We start from the raw sequence: 17,290 nt of genomic DNA on the forward strand, positions 1-17,290 counted from the left end.
TTCTTACATACTAAGCAATCTTCAAACATTACTAGTCTTTATGTCTACCTACTTTGCTATGTCTTTGCCTCTTTCCACCTTTCTGTTCTGTCTCCTAATGGATCACTTGTCAACCAATCCTCTTCTTCTCTGACTTTTTTCTTTTCTATTTATCTTTTTTCCCTGCTACTCCATTTTCATATCTTAATACTACATATCTCTGCTCCTTTTTGTATCTACTCTCCAAATCCTACCCTACTCTTTTTGACCCAGCCTAACCATCATTGTAGAATATATTTCAGAAATAGGAGACACTGGTACCTACTCTTATTTTTAATTTTCTTATGGCCTTTACCAGGTAGACACAGCTTAGCCGGAGGAAGACATTCAAGAAGTGTGGGGAAGACAGGCTAGTTACCTAGAACTAGCGATCTGGAGACAAGGCTTAGGAACGTGGGGAGGGAAATACTGCCACTCTGGGACTGAGCACCCAGATAAAAAGTGGTGGCCTTGGGGTAGCTGGGTGTTTCAGTTGGTTAAGCATCCGACTCTTGATTTCTGCTCAGGTCAGATCTCATACTTCATGAGTTCAAGCCCCATGTCAGGCTTTGCACTCACTGAGTCTGCTTGGGATTCTCTCTCTCTCTCTCTCTGACCCTCCTCTTCCCTCTCTCTCTCTCTCTGTCTCTCTCTCTGTCTCTCTCTCTTTCTCTCAAAAGAAATCAATAAACTAAAACACAATGTAGGGCTTGCCACACCCCATCACCAATGCATACTCTGCAGGATTTGGAGAGTACATTTTGGGAAACATCATCCTAACCATATAAGAGAAACATCCAATGGCCAGTTTTCCTTAATAGCATAATAGAAATTATTCTACCAGTGTATGCTACTATCAACATAAAGACTTATTCTTCATGTCCTGGAAGAATTATTTGCAGACATATTTTCTTTGTATCCTGATTAAATGGTGTAAATTATTTTGTAAAGTAGATATCTCTGTATTACCTTGCTTAGAATATATATCTAGGTGTTTTGTTTTGTTTTTTAATAACAACATTTTGGCCTACTATCTGTCGATTCCTTCTTAGAGGGGGAGAATTCTTGGAATTATCTAGAAAGTTACTTCTAACTCTAAGGAGTTTCTTAGGAGAAAATTTCCTGGGAGAGATTTCATAAGAAGATCTCAGAAATTTGAGAATATACAATGTTGAAAAGTTTAAGAGGAAAGGAATCTTGTGCTTTGAGTCTTCTGAAGTTCTTGGCACAGTGTCTTGCATATAGTAGATAATCAATAAATATTAATTGACCAATTTTAAGGGCTTTTCAAGCTCCCATTAAAATCCTGTGGTGTGCTTTTCCTATGGGCAAACCATATGGGATACTGAATTAGCCATGTCATACTTTGTAGCTTTATATACTCAGCAACATAGAATCTCAGGATTAGAAGCGATCTTAGAGGTAGATTATGCAAGCCATCGACCAGTTGTTAAAATCCACCACCCACACTTTTATATTTTAATCACACACTGAAAAATCATTACCTTTTTCTATATAAAACTGTCTCTTAAGAATTATCCTTACTAAAATAAAACTACAGGTTTTGTTTCACTTTCTTTCCACATGATTTTTTAATCTAGATATGAATACTTTCACTGTAAAATATGCATTCACTTAAATATTTTATAAAACATATGAATCATTTGTTTTGGCAGATATCTTCATCCATGAGGCACCATGACTTAAATTATCATCTAAGATTTCCATAATGTAAAATGTAAAAGCACAGTGGGACAAAAATATCCATTGAATCTAAGAATATAGAGTGAAAAAAAAAAAAAACGGAGGTGGGGAGATGTCTCTATCGAACATCACTTTACCTCATCAGCTCAAGTATCCTTGTACCGGCTGAATACCAGGCCCGAGTTTCTCACAGTAAAGTGATTATTCTTTGTGCCATTGGTAAGTTATTAATGAGCTTTCAAAGTCAATTCTAAGGTTAAGGTGCACACACTCAATATGGAAGTCTCTGATAGTGATCCCCTTTTCCTCTAGCACCCACACCCTACCACCACAGCCCCTCATAGGGTGAGTTCCTATGTCTAGTGGCTGTCATCCAGTGGTTCTAAAATGACTGGCTATATCCTGGTGGTGTCTTTAGTCAATAAAGTAAAAAGAGAACAAGAAAATAATACCCAAGGGTAACCAACACAGAAGAGAATCCAGCAAAACTAACACACACTTGCTTTATAAGCTTTTTTGTCTCACAGCCTACAGTAGATTTGTCTAGATATTGGCCATATATCCAGTTGGCTGGGAAACCTTACATTTGTTCATGTAAAGTAGGAAGAAGAGCAGGATGATGAAATGTGGGGACAGGTACCTCTGAAAACTGAGCTTGGTAGGCATTATCATGGAGCTTCTTCCTCTGGTTTTCAGATCCCCTGAACAAATTTTACTTTAGTCACTCATGTTAGAGTCTTAACTTTATACATCTTTTAAAGAAAATTCACAAGAGATGACCTTTGGGTTACTTTTATTGCTTGCTTTGCCATCTCTCTGCCTTTGCTTACCCCACTCTCCTTCAGTCATGACCCGAAAGACCCTAAAGGAGATCCACCTTGCCCTCAGGAAACCAAACTTTGTTTCTAAAAACCAAAAGGGGAACTAGAAATGTGGGACTTAAAATCAACGGCTCCGTCCCTCCTTCACAAAACCTCAAAGATTTCACTGTGACTCAGGCCACTGCCCAATTAAAACTCAGACGAAAACTACACTTGATGGAAAATAGGTCATCACCATCTCACAACAGAATGTAGCTTTTAGTTTTGGCCACCTGTTTTTCCTTGCCTCTGTACCTCAGCTCCACCCCAGTAATATCGGCCACTGGACCTTTTCTCATACATTAAATTCATAGCCAGAAACGAGATTCAGCTAGCAACAAAATTCCATGCTGGTGGAGGAAAATTCTTAAACAGAGGAGGAGGCAATGAAGCTGTAATCCACACAGATAAAATTGTGGCATTGATGAAGCTGCCCTCAATGCCCCATCACCTCCTCAGGAAAGGTCCTCTGCTGTCCTATCGCCCCATTTTATCTGCCTCTATCTCTGTGCTTCATCAGAACTTGGACAGTCATTTCCTCTGAGCTTACCCAAATAACCATGCCTCATTCCTTTCTGCACTGCACAAGGCGGGTATTGGCCATGGTGAACTTGGCAAAAGATTCCTTCCCAAGTATTGACCAATATTCAGTCCTCCCAAATCATCAAGCAGGCCCTTACAGGGTGAATGTAATCCTTGCTAGTTACAGAAGGATAATAGGATAATGGCAGGAAATTTTGTTGGGGTAGGACCTTGTCCGTCCCTTAGCTACAAAACCATGCAGGCGGTTGTCTCCCCAACCTAGGATTCAGGTTCTTTCTGGCAACGTTGCAGGCTGTACCAGCACTGGTCAAGTTTTCATGCACACCTGAATCTTGTGGAAATGTAGATTTTTATTTCATCATCTGAAGTGCGACATGTGATTCTGTATTCTGAACACGCCCCCACGTGAAGATGAATCGGCCGGTTGGTAGACCAAAGTTGTAGCGGCGATGCGCTAGGCTATTTCCTGTAAATAAGGGACAACTGCACATTCACTAGGTAGGGACAGAAAGGTCTTAACCACTGAAAAAACTGAGTATCACCAACTTGAGGGAATGTGCATAAATGAAGCATGTAATTGGATTAGAGAACATAAAGAGAAAGAGGAGCAGGCCAGTCCTACATTTATATCACACTTTTTTCTCTCTCTCTGCATGAGTCATGTATTCTAGAAAGTTCTACTTCCATTCTATTTCATTATTGTATCCTTCAAGCCTACCCCCGGCTTAACAACCCCAACTTTCCTGAGGGCTCACAGCACATTATCTTTTATATTTAATCACACATTGTTTTGTATCATGTGTTTTTTCCTGTGTTAGTTCTGCCTATAGAAGGCGGAAAAAAAACTCCTAAGAAGAAAGGCCCAGTTCTTATCCTTGCGTATCCCTTATAACAACTGGCACTGTGCTGAGCACAGAATGGATGCTAAATAAGCATCACTTTTTCTTTAAATATATTTTATAAATGAATAGAAATCCAGAATTTCCTAAATTTTAATATAATTGATTAAAATAAAAATTAATAATGACTAATATTTTTCTAATTACAAGATACACACTCATTGTTGAATATTTGGCAAATAATGAAAAGTAAAAGGTAACAAATAAAAATAACACATAATCCTACCATCTAATGTTAGTATTTTGTCCTATTTTCTTTTAAGTGGGCATGGAGGGAGGGAGTCTTAAAATAATTCTTTTATGAAATATCCTCCACTTCCCTCTTCATGTTGTATTTTCAATTTCCACACAATTAAAAATACTTAAAGTTTCACTCTCATTGCCTGTGAAATATTCAGAAATATACTATCATTACCTTTGACACTAAAGTTACTTATAGATTTTCACTACCATTAATAATGTTGTGATAAATATCTTTATGCCTCTTTGTCCATATTTCTAATTATTTCCTCAGAAATAATTACTGAGGGAAATGTAATGAAAATGTATTTTAGACAGGATAACATACTGTGTGAGAGCATTGTCTTTGGAGTCTGAGATTCTTGGATCCATCTAAAGGTTATCCATATACTATTTGTAAAATATTAAGATTATTTCATCTCTTTGAATCTCAGTTTTGTCATTTGTAAAATAAAGATAGTATTTATTTCATAGGGCAGTTAACGAGCATTAAATGAAAAGTGTGTTAAAAATGAATACGCGTTGTATTTCATAAATCAACCACCAGGGGGCAATGGAAGATTAGAATGCTAAAGCTGTAGGGTCTTAATTTCCAAACAGCAGCTTCACCTGGGAATTTTTTGAGACTTGCTATTTCTCCTGATGCATCCCAGATCTACTCAATCAGAATCCCTTGGGGGTGGGGCCAGCAATCTGTTACCATGAGTCTTCCAGGTGAGTCTCATGCATGTCAAAGTTTGAGAATCACTGATCTGATACATATTTACATTTTTCTCTCATTTGTTGACTGAGCAGAGAGAAGAGCTGAAAAACAATTAACACACAAAACCAACTGCAGTCTACAGAAGGCCACAACAGCCGTACTAAGTGATATAAATACATTATGTATATTGGGGTTTTTTGCATTAAAAAAAACCCACTATAGGATAGTTCACTCCCATTTTTCAACCTTAGATTCAATGAACTTGCCCTTAGTGACCTGCCATTCACTAAGAATAGTCTGTATTTCAATCCAGGCCCTGGCTTTACCCACTATACTACACTGCCACCCCAAAGCCAAGACCTGGGCAGTGCATCAGAGGTTAATTTTCCTATCCAAGTGCTTCTAGGTTAGGGAGGCCATGTGTGTCTGGTTAAGAACGTGTAGGGGTGCCTGAGAGGCTCAGTTGGTTCAGTGTGTGTCTTTGGCTCAGGTCATGATCTCAGTACTCGTCGGTTGGAGCCCCGCGTTGGAGTCTGTGTCTCCGTCTTTGTCTGCCCCTCCCCCACTCACTCTCTCAAAAATGAAAAAATGTTTAAAAAATTTTTTAACAACAACAAAAAAGGACATGTATACAATGGTGTAGTTGTGACTGCAGACGTATAATTATGCTCCATTTTGAATATCAAGTTGTATAAAACAGTTAGAAATGACAATAGTCTTAAAGTGAAAACTGAGTACTTAGTTTGGGTATATTAGTTTCTAAGGGCTTCGTACACAGAAGCATTACTCTTACTGTTAATTAACGCAATATTTCTTTACTGGTGCTGAGTGCACTCACTTAGGCAACTGAGTGGCTAACTTGTCAAGAACTATACAGAAGGAAAACATTCTCACCAATAGTAACCACTTATGCCTGTCTTTTAAAAATATGCACTTAATTCAGGGGCACCTGGGTGGCTCAGTCAGTTAGGTGTACAACTTCGGCTGAGGGTGTAATCTCATAGTTCATGGGTTTGAGCCCTATGTCCGGCTCTGTGCTCTCCAGCTCAGAGCCTGGAGCCTGCTTTGGCTTCTGTGTCTCCCTCTCTCTCTGCCCCTTCCCTGCTTTTGCCCTGATTCTCTTTCTCAAAAATAAACACAAAAAATGTTTTAATAAAAATATCCACTTAATTCAAATTAAAAAGGAAGGACAAAAAGTTCCAAAATAATTGACTTCTGACAGATCAATGAATTGGGCACATTAACCTCAAAATGCTGCATGAGTTGTAAGAAAATGTTATCGTGGGCAATACATGACTGCAAAAGAGCCTCTATTAATATTTGTTAGGGCTACAGCAGTGATTCAGTTTTCATTGTCCTCTACTAGACGAGTGAACCAGTCAAATTGTTAATTACCCACTGAATTGTTTTTCTCACTTACCATATAAAAGAAACACCCAAAGAGTTACTGTGAGAATTAAATGAGAGGACATAAGGGAATCAGCCGGCATGTGAAAAATGCTCAGGATCACCATCCTTAAACCAGATACCAAATAATTGGCCACTATTTAACTTAGGCCTTGCAGAAGCAGAATCTAAGATGAGCTTAAAGGTGTAGGAGACTTATAAGGAGAAGTCCGTCTAAGAGAAAATGGGGTGGGAGCCCAAGAAGACTTGGAGACCTGACAGACCCCGATGCAGGTCTGAGGCACGTGGAGGAAAGAGGCTCGGAAGGAAGGTTGGGTAGGTAGTATCTAACGGTGGGCAGAGCCAAAAATGCTTAGTGCATTTGATGGGGAGTCCTCAAGTCAGTCGCCCATCGGAAGAGTCCTGTGTCTCCCAGGAATGAGCCCGTCTTAGAATCCTCGCCACACTCAGTCATTACCGGATGGAAGCGGCCCAGTGACCTCTCACACAAGCTAGAGCCATACATCAAATAAGCTTCCTGCAGAGCCAGGGGTCTTCTTTCACAGTTGCCTCATCTATGCTGATTCCTTAGTGTTTTCCTGCTAAATTGCCCACTGATAACAAGCAAACCTATGAATGAATTTTAATCTTTCTTCAACAACTCTCATTTAAGGGCCAGCAGATACACTGGATTTATATTGCATGAGTTAATGCTCAATAAAGCACTTTTTTTTTTTTGTAATTTTTTGGTGAATTTTTCTTTAGAGAGATAGAGAAAATATATACTTGTATTTTTTTAAATAGTTTATTGTCAAGTTGGTTTACATATAATACCCAGTGCTCATCCCAAAAAGTGCCCTCCTCCATGCCCATCTCCCCACTNGCTTGGGATTCTCTGTCTCCCTCTCCCTCTGCCCCTCCACCCACTCATTCACTCAGGCATACATGCTCTCTCTCTCTCTCTCAAAGTAAATAAATAATCTTTAAAAAAAAAAAAAAACAGAGAGAGAAAACAGAACAATGTCTCTTCAGGAAAATTTTACTAAGCGGCCTCCCATTATTTCAAATCCAAAGTTAGCATTTACTTTCCATAGAACCCTGGGATATATACGTCAACTGGCCTTGGCCTTCTGCCATAAGAAGTTTTATGTGCCGTGATCAACACTATGTTTGTCAAGAAGGACCTTGTCTTTTAATTTAAATCTAGGTTTAAATGACAAAGCTACTTCAAGTATGTACATGTATGAAATCAATGATTAATGCATAATTATATCATACTTACAAATTGTTCATCAGTAATGTTATATTTTAACTTACATACAACAAAGTTAACACAAGTTTTTTCAACAAATTATTTCACACGGGTATATGCTCATGAATCTATTTAATTATTCAAACTGTGCTAGAGAATACATATTTTGGAATACATATTTCATCAGATTGTGTTACAACGTACATGATTTCCAATGGGGAATTTCTTATATTATCCTGATTATAAAAAAAAAAAACAATCTGTGTCATTTGCCATGGAATCTATGTTATGTCAAAATATAGTTTTCAAAGATGCATTTAATTATGTCATGTTTGGCTCATTAGTTCCATAAATGGAGATCCCATTTTAAATTACTTTTACAAATATTTTCAAAGTATGTTTTCCAAATATTATTTTTCTAGTGAAGACATATAACTGACTTATGTTTACATATAAATTTTCTCTACACAGTGGTACTTTTTAAAAAGAGAATAATAGTGCAGAAGGTGCCAAAGCTCTGGCTCTCCAAGGCAACGCCAAAAAAAGAAAAAAAGAAAAAGGAAAAGAAAGTTGAAATGTAATTGTTTCTTCTGATGTTTACTCTTTGGGTTTTATTTTCTCCCCTTGTTTATTTTTAAATGCTAGAAATTATATTCCTAAGGGCATCCACCCCTTTGGGCAAGGATGATGAGAGATTTCAATACTCAGAGTAAGAATGTACAGTTGAAAAGTAATTTCAATAAAAATAATCATGCTACTATTTCAGTTTGGGGGTTAGTTTTACACGAAGGAAAAAAAAAGTCATTGTTTCAAATTCATTGGTGGTAAATATATGAAGTTTCTGCCTCAAAATGAAGAGCCTTTTAAGATAAGGGGCTATGCAGTCAGCAATGACTTCAATTAGTCAGGGTAGCAGGAATCCGGGGTCAAGGCTGTTTCCACCATCCTGGTCACACCACCATAGGTAAATGGGACCCGATTTGTATAGCACTTGTTTCTGTCGTAAGTGTAGCAGACCTCATTCTCTTCCTCACAGATGTTGCTCTGGGTGGCCATAACTATTTGATTTTCCAGCTCCACTTCGACAGGATCACATTTTTTACAGCTGAAAAATAAAAATGGTTATTAGACAATAGTCACCAAATGTTGTGTCAGAATCTGAGTGACTATTCATTTCTATCCACAATCAGCTGGCCCTTGAGGCTCTGACCTGACAACTGACAAAAGGTAACTCCTTTCAGACCTCAGCTGCTCTAAATTACAGAAGAGTTAACAGGATTTTTCAGCCTTTAGTATATATAAATTAGTTGAAAGTAAACAATATAATTAATGATATGATAATATTATGGTTTTGTCTATACTGTATATCACCTTGTAGTCTGTTAGGTTTGCTCCTAAATGTAAATGAGGATTAAACAGGTTATCTGTAGTGACAAAGAAGGAAGAAGTTTTTTTAAAGTTTATTTTGAGAGAGAGAATGCTTGTGCATGCAAGTGGGGAAGGAGCAGTGAGAAAGAGAGAGAGAGAGAGAGAGAGAAAGAGGTAGAGAATCCCATGCAGACTCCAGGATGTCAGTGCAGAGCTTGATGTAAGGTTCAGTCTCACGAATTGTGGGATCACAGCCTGAGCCCAAAGGAAGAGTTGGATGCTTAACCAACTGAGCCACACAGATGCCCCGGAAGGAAGAATATATTTAAGAAAAAGAAATTGTTTGATGTTGGATTCCATAGTTTGTAAAGAAACACCTACATGTTAATATGTGTGAAATCCAATTATTTAAGTATTAAGACAAATCGGCCCTTCCTGTACTAATGGCAATAATTTCTTATTTAGAATAAATTTATAGCTAACTTTTATCTGTGATAAAGCTTTATAAATGCATGGTATCTAATAATTAACACAGGAATTAATGTATGCAAAGTTCAAATTATATTAGTAAATGTTTGTTCCCCATATATTCAGAAACATCCTCACTAACAAATTTAAATAAAAGTTATGAAGTTCCATATCTATATTAGTATGAAGGAAAATCTCTTACATGTCAGACAAATGGTACACAAAGTTGGTTCTCACTGGAGAGGTGGGATCAGAGATATTCTCCCTGTTCATCAGAGGGACACTAAAAAAAGAAAGAAAAGAAATCAAAACAATGAAACTAAGAAATATTGCTAGGACAGTACTTAGTATCTCATCAGTAATTTAGTACATTTGCACTCTATAACACTATACAAACACAACACAGTAATACTGTTGCTCAGATTTCACAGTAATTGGCATATTTTAAACACTTCCCATCCAAAGTAAATCTCCCAGAAGCTTCTGTGTCGATGATTTTCGCTTAGTTGGGTAATCCCTGCTTTTCCTTTAAAACTCAGCTCAAGTTTTACCCTCTTTATGATGATCCATTCTTACCCCTGAACAAACTCCTTCCTCTGCTGTCTCCCTGATGTTCATGCATCTTTATTATAGCAAAGGCCATATCATAGTTGCTTGTCTACTGGGTAGTTGCTTCCCCAAATGGCACAAGTTCTTTGTGGCAAAAACATGTATGCTCTCTCAATGCCTTTCTAGATGTGTGGCATGTAGAATATGTTCAATATTTGTGGAATAAATGGACAGATATTATTATCCATATTTTTGGACTGCAGAAAATATGAACCGGAGAGCTCTGTGATCGACCCAAGTTCACACAACTACTAAGTAGAAAAGCTGTAACTGGAATCAAGATCCCTAGATTTGTTGATCCTCCGTGAAAATCACCCTTATCAACTAGATGAGGTGATTTCATTAATGTTCACATTTTTTCATCTATGTCATCATTCCTCTTCTTGTGTGCCCCTCCCTACCAAATGACACAGAGGAAAACATGCGGATGGATTTAGCAACACAATCTCCATAGATATCAAGCCAGAAGCTTAGACATTGTCTCTAAGTTCTCCCTCTCTGTGATGACTTACGCCTAATCCATCTAACAGTTCAACCGATTCTGATTCTTTGCAATCTGTGCACTTAGTTCAGGACACCACCATTTCTTTCCTAGATCGTAGCAATATATTAGCCACATTATTGCCCAATTGGCCTCTAAAATACTAGCTTAATTTTCTTCTCTGCCGAAAACCTACAGTGTCTTCACACAAATAACAGAGTACCCTTATGATGGCATAGAAGGCACTTCATGATATGCCTCCCCCTCACCAGCCCCATCTCTCACCATGCCACTCTCTTTACATGCCAGCTGTAAGCAGCTGCTTGCAATTCCACAAATTTACTAGGCTTTTCTCATCTCCAAGTCTTAACAATAACAAAAGCAGTAACAGTTCTGACATTAACTAAGTATTAACAGAGTGCCTGGGATTATCGGAAGCATGTTCTGTGATGATCTCATACAATTCCTTACAGCAACCATTTCCTTTCCCTGGAATGATCTGCCTCACCTACCAACCCTGCCGTTCCCCACACACATTTACTCAGCTAACTGCCACTTCCACCTACTTACTCCAAACACCCCTGTCTGACTCCCACCGCCACTTTCCCTTCACGCTCTAGGACTGGACTGGATGCCCCTCCTTAGATCTGAAATATCTTGAGCTTCTTCCTGTCATAGCATTTACAATACTGTCATTACCTTTTAAACTACTTAAAGTTCCCTAGTAGACTGTAGATTATTTGACAGCATGAACTGTGTTTTATATAAACTGTTGTATCCCCGGCTCCAATCCTCACCGGCATTTAGTAGCACTCAATAAATGTTTGCTGAATGAATGAATGAATGAATGAATGAATGAATGAATCTATTTCTTATTAGATTATAAGGCTCTAGTAACAACAGAAAGGCCTTAACTAATGAGGAAGATAAGGTAATAAACATGTATGAGGGTCTACTGTGGGTTAAACACTGTTCTAGGTGCTTTTGTCCATTAGCATATTTAACCCTCACATAAAGTCTGTGTGTCTACTGTTAAAAACAGTTTAGGAAATAGGTTCTTCTAAGTACTGCATGTCAAAAAGAAGAGTAGAGACCTAGGTATTACATTCAAACAATGGCTAATATCTGAAAGTATCTCTGCTTACAAGATGGAAAAAAAAGAGAAATTTAAAATGCCACGTACATAATTCTGATGTTTCTCTCCACAATGTCTTCATTAGGATCTTCAGCAGAAGGGATGATCCTGGAAGTAATCCGGACACACTTACATTTGTTGTCAGCGAGAACAGTCCTTTCATTTTCATCTTGGGCTTGAAAGATAAAATATGATTAAAGATGAAAGGGGGGAAGGTCTATTTATGTCATTTGACTGAGGTAATTTATCTTTTTCCTGTGGAAAAACTAAGTTTTATGGTTGATCAGTTTCATCTTTCTCCATTTGTTCTCTTTTCTATACCAACATGCTATGTGGATTCTCACAGCATCATGAAGGAAATCCAAATACACTCCAAACAATTTTTTTTCTTTTTCCCTTGGACCAGTCAAAGGGAACCTGGGCTGAAGTATTTCTGGTTTTCATCTAATACTTTTTTTTAAGTTTTTAATGTTTTATTTATTTCTGAGAGAGAGAGAGAGAGAGACAGCGTGAGCAGGGGAGGGTCAGAGATAGAGGGAGACATAGGATCTGAAACAGGCTCCAGGCTCTGAGCTGTCAGCACAGAGCCTGACAGGGGGCTCGAACCCACGAACTGTGAGATCATGACCTGAGCCGAAGTCGGACGCTACGTTGGACGCTAAGCCAGACGCTGAGCCACCCTGGTGCCCCCATCATCTAATATTTTAAATAGAGGCACAGCTCTCTAAATAATGCAGCCTTGTAAAAATCAGTGCCAAATGACATAATGATAGAGAAAACAAAAAATCTAGATGATATTTCTCTCAGACCAATTATTCAAAAGTGAACAAAAAGTAATGTTAGCTTTTACAGTCCCAGTTTGAAGTGTCACATCCTTCCTGAACTCCTATTTATACTTTTTTTTTCTCCTTATATTGCATTAGGGTTAAAAACAGGCACGTTTTCTCCAAGATAACCTTACTTGGTGAGACTTTTAAATATTCTTTACTATAATTTTCCTAAAAGTTAATTATATTCTTTTTCATAATAACAGTCAGGTTATCATGGCATAATGATTCACTCAAACAAAATAGTAAGTGCTATATTTGTTAATATTTCTGATAGGAAAAATTTAAAAGATACAGTATAGATAGATGTGCTATAAATTTGCAAAAACAATTTAGAAAATATTGTAAGGGACAAGCTTTATTTAATATGATATGCTGTTTACAGAAAAAATAATAAATGAATGGATACACAGATGACCACTAAACCCTTAACTCTAACTATCAATATTTATTGTCTAATCTGAATAGTGGACAAAGAGGTCTGGTAAGTGTGGCAAAGAATAAACAAAGAAAATATCTTATTATCAGGACTTGGATCAGTTAACAAGTATTTGAAGAGTTATAACAACTTTATTTAATAGTGCTAATTAAATAATAATAATGATATTTGATATATTTTTTGTTTTGTTTTATTCAATTTTTAATTTTTAGATCATTGTAAATTCACATGCAGTGATAATAAATACTAAAGAGAGAACCCATGTACATTTTACTCAGTTTATCCTAGTGGTAACATCTTATAAAACTATAGTATAATTTCCCAACCAGAATACTGAATTTGATAGAATTAATGAATTTTAGCTTTTACTCAATGTAGGGTACTTAAAAAAAACGTATAACCTACTATAATAAAATTGATCAGGATAGATATTATGTTAATTGGAAGTCTAATTATTTCAGAGGTGTCCCAGAACAGAGAGGACCTAATTGCAGTAGTTCAGTCTTAGTGATAACATTACAAACACATTTTAAGACCATTGTTTTGCACTGCAAATTGTTGGAAGTACTTTACAACGCATTATTATGGCATTATTCATAACTTCCTAATATGTCTTCTGATAAAAGTCTGTACAGTATTGCAGAAGAAACATTATTAATTCAATTCAACATAGTAATGTAACTTCTCTTAGCATTTTGAAAAGAATAAGATGACTTAAGTGGTGTCTTTTCCCTACTCCTATATTCAAGACTCTAAAATGTCTTTCTCAATAAAATACAAATGAGCATGTAATGCCCAACCAAAAATACAGATTGAGTCAAGTATGTGACTTGACTATTAAGTCTTAAGTAGAAAATGTCTTTATTTGATTTATAGCATATAATTGATTTTCTTATCAGAAACCTAGGAAAAAACTATTCCTGTTTATTATGACTTACTATTATTATACAAAAATATTAGGCAGCCTAATACATCTTCCAGGGAATGTACAAATATAGTCAATGCACCAAGGCTTAATATTCTCACTGACAGACAGCATTTTTCCTAATAAACCTGTTATTCCTAGAATGTGCCTTACTTTAGTCCAAGAGCACCTGAGAACGTAGCAGGTGCTCAATAAATATGTTAAATTTAATTCAGTTCAAACAAATAAGAAAATATACTTAACAACACATACTAGATATGAACATGAGTTTACTAAAAAGTGATTCTCCTATATAGGCAGAAGAGGCTATAGAAGTTAGGAGTGTGGTCTATAGGGTTAGATGGCCTGGGCTCTACCTACCACATTCTTGCTATGTGACTGTAGGTAAGTTATTTCACCTTTGTAAATCTCAAGGGACTCAACCATGTGTTAGAAATATTAATAGTGCCTATCCTCAAGTGATTACTGTGAGAACTAAATGGAATAAATAGTATATGTAAAGCAGTTAGCATAATGCTAACTTAATAAATGACGGATATTTTATATATGTATCTATATGTATTTCATATATGTTTATAGATACATAAGCATGTTCATAAACACTTATTTATGTATGTAGAGATATATTGTACATCTTTAATTCTACTATCTTTATGTTTAAATATCATTAGAAATTCATTGTTTCTAATGCTAAATTAGCAAAAAATATATTTAAAATGACTATGGTTAATTACAACATTCCCTGTTCTGAAATAAGAGAAATAAGCTCAGTAAGTATTAGAAATAGTCAGGCCAAATTATCACTTCTAACTCTTTGCCCTTCTACATGAAAATTGTTATATCTATATTCAGGGTGTATTCCATTTTCTACAGTACTTTGAAAGGTTAATAAACAAAACAACCACAGTTATGCCATCAAGTTATAGGCAACCTGTGTAACATTAAACAATGTTAAAGTGTCATAAGAAATCTGTAGGCTCAGATCCAGCAAAGTTGTTAGAACCAATATCAGTCTCTCTGGGTAAATAAAATCCCAAGTATTCTATATTGTAATTATTACAATTATAGTAATTATTATTTCATTTCTCCAGAGTATTCTCTTAAAGTACTCAAGGAGAGGGCTACTGATTTTCAAGATTCAATATGAATAGTTATATAACTATGAGCACTTATCCAGATATATATATTTTCTTATTCTCTAAGTTATACTAGGCAAACAGATAAGAGAAAAAAAGAATAAAAAGAATTACAATGAGTCTTATCTGCAGAAAGATCACTGCCCATAATAAAGATTAAGGCATGTTAGAAAAAAGTAGCCAGTTTGAAACTGAAGAGCAGATTTGTGTTATATTTTTCCTTTTATCTGGGTTAATTTTCAAAATACCACATACCTGTCACAAGAACAGCCTTAACAAAAATGGCTAGGACTCCCCAGAAAAGCAAATGGTTCTTCATCTTGGCTTCACTTCTTTAGAAAAACTGAAGCTAAACAGTCAGGGTTAAGGTGTGTGATCTATAAGGAGTGTGCAAATGATGGTGCTTCTGCTTTCTTAAAATAACACTCCAGGCAGCTAACAAACTAAAAACAATCACAACTGCGGTTGGAATCTGAAATTCAAATGCTGCACTAGACAGAAGTGTATGTCTCAGATTTCCGTATTTTCTTCCAAAGTCTCCCCCCTCAAAGCCATACTTTGATGCAATTACTCTTTATTTTACATTTACTTTATAAAGTTAAACCAGATTAATAATGATATCAAGTCGAGTACATTGAGAATGTTTAAATAGAGGTTCCCAGCTTTACTCCCTAGATAACAATGTTTTCAAATCAAATATGTGATATTTGTTGTGCCTAGAACAGTAAAGGAAGGGAAGAGAAGGAGGAGAAATTAATTAAAGCCTTTCATGGTTCAATTATGTCTTATGTTACCTTTTTCTCCTAGCCCTTAATTAACCAAGTTACCAAACTTAAATATACATATTATCCATGACAGATATAATGTATACATATTCTGATTGCTTTCAGTTATTTTGTAAACTCAAACATGAAATTGGAATTCAAAACAGATGGACACTAGATGTATCAGTTTAATTTGATAGCGTTAAGGCAGACCTTGTGTTTGATCACCCGGTAACAGCTTTCAGAATTATAAACCCATGAAATGATTTTCATTTGAGATGCCTCAGCAGAAAACTGAATCACTGCACTATTTCTTGTAAGTTTTAGTCATTAATCAGTGTCAACAAACAAACAAACACCTGAGCTTACCCTAGGAGCTTAGCCTGAGCCTACCTGTCTGCCCCAAATTGTTACAATTTCCTGACTCTTAGACTGGGTTGGTTCCACAAGCATGCAGGTTATGTATATATTCAACATCAAGTCTATGTTACTTTTGGTTCTCAGTTCTCTAATTTTTTAAGGATCTCCTAGAACTTTGAGAGGCATTAAAAAATGCTTCAGGATCATTAGTAGGCAAGCAGATTTCATAGCCAGCAGCAGAAGACAACAGGATGAAATGTTAATGTTAATGACTAGCACAGACTTGCATTCCTTCAATCATGTATTGAATGTCTACCAAGAACACAGTGGTGGACACTAGAACATAAAATATTACTATACTGTCAAACTTTACTTCCATTTTAATTTCTACTATCATAGGACTTAGAAAGATATTTGGGGTTAAGAAAAAATATATTGGATTCACAGGAACAATTGTATCTATTAGAAAAAAAAATCTGAAAGCACATTATTTTAATGTATGGTCAGGATGTCAAAACAAGCATCAACCACTTAAGAGCTCCTCATCTTTAACTATAGCTTCTAAATAACCAATTTATTCATTCACTCCAAAAGAGAGTAATTAGAAATAAGCTGGATACTTTTTGTTAAGTCATTTTTTTCCTTGAAAATAAACTCAAGGCTAGACTGCATCCCCACAATAGGTTGGATAAATCCATGGGGACAAAAAGCTTCTCCCAAAGCTCATTTTTTATAAAGACAGATATTATTTGATTCATAATCACTAAGCTAAAGAAAAGTTTTATATATGATGTTACTTTTCTTTCAATCTTACAATTTTGGACTTCTATTATGTAAACTATGCATCTAAAAGAAATAACCTCAATAAAAATAAGAGGTGGTGACCCAAGTGTCATTTTGCCACCAGAAGAGAGTTATCTATACCTGCAATACAAGATCAGGACCAGTGTTTTGCCAAGTGTGGTCCAGGGACTGTCCTCCCCAAAACATCTGGAGCACTCATCACAATATGAATTTCCTGGCTCCCTCCAATCAAAATTTCTGGAGAGGTCACCTTGGAAGAAATATTTTTAAAAAGGCTTCCAGTTGATTCTCATGTACAATAAAGTTTGAAAATTGGTAGACTAGAAGCATCTGGGGGGAGGAGGGAACAGTGAAAACTAGCAGTATTAT

General features: G+C 36.3%; 1 protein-coding gene across 1 annotated transcript; it reads right to left on the minus strand.

The window, feature by feature from the left end:
• Window positions 1-7,720: 7,720 nt before the first annotated feature.
• JCHAIN (joining chain of multimeric IgA and IgM) lies at window positions 7,721-15,407 on the minus strand. The gene is made up of 4 exons (XM_077751116.1): window positions 15,249-15,407; window positions 11,715-11,841; window positions 9,644-9,724; window positions 7,721-8,710 (listed from the first exon to the last, which is right to left on the minus strand). Exons 1-4 carry the CDS (start codon window positions 15,310-15,312, stop codon window positions 8,506-8,508), a joined length of 477 nt encoding a protein of 158 aa, XP_077607242.1. The 5' UTR covers window positions 15,313-15,407; the 3' UTR covers window positions 7,721-8,505.
• Between the last annotated feature and the right edge of the window lie 1,883 nt (window positions 15,408-17,290).

This window comes from Crocuta crocuta, unplaced genomic scaffold (assembly GCF_008692635.1).
Source record: "Crocuta crocuta isolate KB4526 unplaced genomic scaffold, BGI_CrCroc_1.0 scaffold1, whole genome shotgun sequence".
Classification (NCBI taxonomy): Eukaryota; Metazoa; Chordata; class Mammalia; order Carnivora; family Hyaenidae; genus Crocuta; species Crocuta crocuta.

What these genes read in the sequence shown, in the direction of transcription:
- JCHAIN (XM_077751116.1), bottom strand. Translation starts at nt 15,312, where the DNA reads ATGAAGAACCATTTGCTTTTCTGGGGAGTCCTAGCCATTTTTGTTAAG. An exon ending in TAAGGCTGTTCTTGTGACAG is followed by an intron (nt 11,842 to 15,248) that starts GTATGTGGTATT and finishes TTATCTTTCAAG; the next exon opens with CCCAAGATGAAAATGAAAGG. An exon ending in GTGTACCATTTGTCTGACAT is followed by an intron (nt 8,711 to 9,643) that starts GTAAGAGATTTT and finishes TTTATTTTTCAG; the next exon opens with CTGTAAAAAATGTGATCCTG.